At 39.6% G+C, this 4,611-nt stretch overlaps 1 protein-coding gene across 1 annotated transcript in view; it reads left to right on the top strand.

The window, feature by feature from the left end:
• LOC106867705 (cilia- and flagella-associated protein 99) overlaps window positions 1-4,611 on the top strand; it is a 49,367-nt gene that overhangs the window by 39,106 nt on the left and 5,650 nt on the right. The window contains exons 13-14 of the mRNA XM_052972608.1: window positions 142-224; window positions 4,344-4,540. Coding sequence (XP_052828568.1) covers window positions 142-224; window positions 4,344-4,540 — 280 coding nt within the window. The remainder of the gene's footprint in view (window positions 1-141; window positions 225-4,343; window positions 4,541-4,611) is intronic.

The following is a 4,611-nucleotide window of genomic DNA, read 5'->3' as shown; positions in this document are numbered from 1 at the left end:
TATATATATATATATATATATATATATATATATATATAGAGAGAGAGAGAGAGAGAGAGAGAGAGAGAGAGAGAAAGAGAAAGAGGGAGGGAGCAAGAGTGAGATAAACAAATGCTTTCATAGTATCATGATATATTGCAGGAAGGTTGTTCAAGAGATTGCAGAAGGTCAAAAAATGGCAAAAGATGCCAAGAAAAAAGTGCATGAACAGAAGAAGAAGATAGGTAAGTTTAGCTTTCTTTTATCTCTACATCTGTTTTATTATTTGGGTATACATACTTATATACATACATACATATATGTCTATATACATATACATATATGTATATGTATATGTATTTATACATATATACATACATATATATCTTTAAAGCACTCTGTTAAATGAATTTGGTTAACGATATATCAAAGTAATCAAATATCAATAAATGGGAGTAGAATAAACATCCGTGGTAATTCTTCATAAATGACAAGTAAATCCAAATATTGCTCAGAAGAATTTTAAGAAATTTCAGATATATTAATTTGACTGGTACTTCATACCTTTTCCTGTATCTAAAGATGCTGGCATAAGAGAAATGATCATCAATAATGTATGGTGTAATCACCAATTAAAGGTGCGATTTCCTCCATTCTTATTGTTGTTATATAAAATATTGGTTCCAGTGTGAAGTGATGAAGCTGTTGTAAACGATATATTAACAGTAATATTTCTAACTCCATTTTTTCAATAGTTTTATTATATTTTTGGGTGATTTGTGGATTTTCAGTTTATTGAAGTAGGAGCTACAGAAGGAAGCCTCCATTATTCCACTTCCAGAGAGCTGCTTCCCACAGAAGTGTTTCATGAGCTAGAAGCCTGGATTCATCATCATCATCATCATCATCATCATCATCATCGTTTAACATCTGTTTTCCATGCTGGCATGGGTTGGACGGTTCAAATGGGCTCTGGGAAGCTGCACCAGGCCCCAATCTGATCTGGCAGTGTTTCTACAGTTGGATGCCCTTTCTAATGCCAACCACTGCGAGAGTGTAGTGGGTGCTTTGTACATGCCATCGGCACAGGGGCCAGAGGAGCTGGCATCGACCACAATCAAATGGTGCTTTTTACATGCCACCCGCACGGAAGCCAGTCAAAGCAGCACTGGCATCGGCCACATTCAGACGGTGCTTTTTAAGTGCTATGGCACGGGGGGTCACAACTACAATTTCCATTTGATTTGATTTTGATGTTGATGTTGATGTACTTGACTCAATAGGTCTTCTCAAGCACCGCATGTTGCCCTACATGTTTTTATATGTTTGTAGTAATCATCAAATTTCAAAATGTATTCAACTGACAGTTGAGTTCTTGAAAACTGTAGCATACATGTCTATGGATGTGTGTTTGAAATACTCACTTTGCAGCTAAGAGATTTCAGCTTTGACTCTGCTGAGCCCCTCTGAGTAGGTACTTCTCCTGTAGTTTTGAGAGGACCCCTACCTTGTGAAGAAATGTGGGAGACACTGTGCATAAGCTTGTCTTTTATATACGTGTGTATGCATGCATGTATGTGTGAATATGTGTGTATGTATGCATGTGTGTGTGTGTATGTATAAAGGCGTGTCTTTATATTGGCACTGCATCAGGAATGATGCAGGAATTTGTTTACGTCAGTTTTGTTAGCAGCTCAACGAAGGAGAGACATTCAATAAGATAAGCACCAGACTTAAAAATAGTAAGTATCGAAGTTGATGGGGATGGACTAAAATCCTTCAGAGCATTGCCCCAGCTTGGTTGCAGTCCAGTGACTGGAACAAGATAATGAGTGAAAGAATATTTCAGTGTGTGTGTGTGTGTGTGTGTGTGAATTTATAATCAATATTTATATACATAAACCCACACACACATGTGTATGTATACATATATATACATACATATATACACACGTACATATACCTATATATATATCTGCATATAAGCGTGTGTGTATGCACATAAATATATATATATATACACACACGTGTGTATGTGTGTGATTGTGAATGTATTTGTGTATTCAAAAGCTTTAACCTGTTGCCACTCCCAAGTTTCCATTTCCTTGGACGTTCTTTGAGGTGAAAGGTATGAGGTTATGTCAGTCACCTCAATTTACATCTAAGGAATTTATTATTCAGAACAGCAATAATATGAAGTCTTAGCTGTGTACAATTGAAAAAAATAAAATATACATACATATATATTGTGCATGTATATACACATATATATGTCATTTTTTCTGTGTGTCTTTATAGGTGTTAATGTTTGTTATTTTGTGTAGGTGTGTGTTTGTTAGCATGACTATGTGTGCGTAAGTGTATTAATAATATAGAAAACAGCTAAGATTTTCATATAAGCTATGTTTTTAACAATTTATGAGGCATATACAAAAGAGCAAGAATCCAAACAATAACATATTTATTCATTTTCAATTCATTCTGGCTGATTCGAATGTGAATATAGAAATTGTGGTTGTTTTTCATCATCAGAGAAAATCATTGCTCTTTTGACAATGTGCATTCATAACACACGCTTGCAATTCATTGATGCAAGGGGACTTTGAGACATCACAGTGTTTGCATGTTTCCACCCCATTGTAGGTCTTTTCAGTCAAATTACTCCACTGGTCTGATGAGTGGAAGCATGTGGCTTGATGGGTAGGGTATTCAGTGGGACTGAACCTGGAACCATGTGATTGGGAAGCAAACTTCTTACTACACAGCCATGCCTGCACCTATATTTGTTTATTTTCAATACCTTATGGCAGATTTAAACATGAATACCTGATCACTATTATTTTCATTATTGAAGAAATCTCCTCCTTTTAAATGAGGCATGACCTAGTGATTATAGGGTGTTTCACTTACAATTGCCAGATCATGGGTTCAATTCCCAGATGGGGCAGCACGTTGTGCTCTTGAGCAAAACACTTCATTTCACATTGCCCCAGTCCACTCAGCTGTAAATAAATAACCCCTGTGACAGACTAGCTTTCTGATCAGTGGGGGAAACGTTGGCCTACTCGCCCAGCCAGCGGAGTAGCATCATTTGAAAGCTAAAACAATGCAAAGTGCATTGTGACCAGCAGTATGTAACAACATCCAATAGTTTGGTCAGTTATGTGATCACATCATATTCATAATACAGGATTCACTGGCATAAGGGAACTTTGAGATATCCCAGTGTTTCGCCCTGATTGTATGTCTCCTCAGTCAAAGCTATCCCACCACACTGATGAAGCTAACAAGAGTTATAGCTCTTGCTTATAGAAATCAGCAAACATTGACTGATTAGAAAATTACTATATGTAAATCTCACATCGAGAGATATTCAGCACCTCTGAATAAACAGTTGAGGACGAATGTTGCTGTAATTTAGCCCCAGAAGACATCGTCTCCAGCTGGCTGTATTACACGATCTGTGTCCTTACATTTTCGAACAAGGGAATCTAACACCCCCACTCAGCTCAAAACAATATCTGTGTATCACAATTTCTGGGTGATTTCCCTTCATCAGCACAGAAATCGCGATACACAGCTGAGTGGTCTGGAGTAACATGGAATAAAGTGTCTTGCTCAAGGACCCAATGCATCACCATGAATTGAACTCACAACCTTATGATCATAAGCTGATTACACTAACCACTAAGCTATGTGCTTTCACTTTCACCCTAACCACCACCACCACCACTACTACAATCGCCCACCATCACCTCCACCTTCACCACATCTGCACCTGCTCCGCCAACACCGCTACCACTAAACATCACCCTCACTCTAATTCTAACCTTAATCCATCGCCATCTCCAGCATCCCTGCCACACCATCACTACTATCACCTCCTCCACCACCATCATCACCTTCACTATCACCATCATCACCTCTTCCACCATCACCATCACATCCACCGTCACCACCACATCATCACCTCCTCCACCACCATCACCTCCTCCACCATCATCTTCATCACCTCCACCACCACCATCACCTTTTCTACCACTACCATCATCACCTCTACCGCCACCATCACCTCCACCATCACCACCTCCACCACTTCATCACCTCCTCCACCATCATCACCTCCACCACCACCATCACCACCTCCACCACTTCATCATCACCTCCACCATCATCATCTCCACCATCACCACCACCTTCATCACCTCCACCATCACCATCGCTGCAGTTTAATCATTGTATTTCATCTTTATTCTTTATTCTGTATTTTGGTTTCTCTTCTTTCTCTTCCTCTCGTCCCTTTGTCTTTTCATCCGTTTTTTAAATTATCTTTCTTTCTTTCTTTCTTTCTTTCTTCTCTGCAGTGCAGGATGTGCAGCGAGGCAAACAAGAGCTGAATGCAGCTGCCCTGGAGAATGCTACAATAGAGATGCAGAAGAGACTTGAGATCATCGATCGCATCCGCGTGTTGACGGCCACACAACAGTGCCACAACACCAAGCTGTTTGACACGACTGAAACTTCTGGATCAGGCTTACTCGGTGAAATGTCACTGGCTGAGGTGAGCCAGTAGTCTTTTTCTTCTTTTCGGGGATCGGGACGGGGATTAGAAAGTGGTGGGTAGGTGGGGGG

Source organism: Octopus bimaculoides, chromosome 14 (assembly GCF_001194135.2).
Source record: "Octopus bimaculoides isolate UCB-OBI-ISO-001 chromosome 14, ASM119413v2, whole genome shotgun sequence".
NCBI classification, from domain to species: domain Eukaryota; kingdom Metazoa; phylum Mollusca; class Cephalopoda; order Octopoda; family Octopodidae; genus Octopus; species Octopus bimaculoides.
This window is presented reverse-complemented; position numbering and strand designations above follow the sequence as displayed.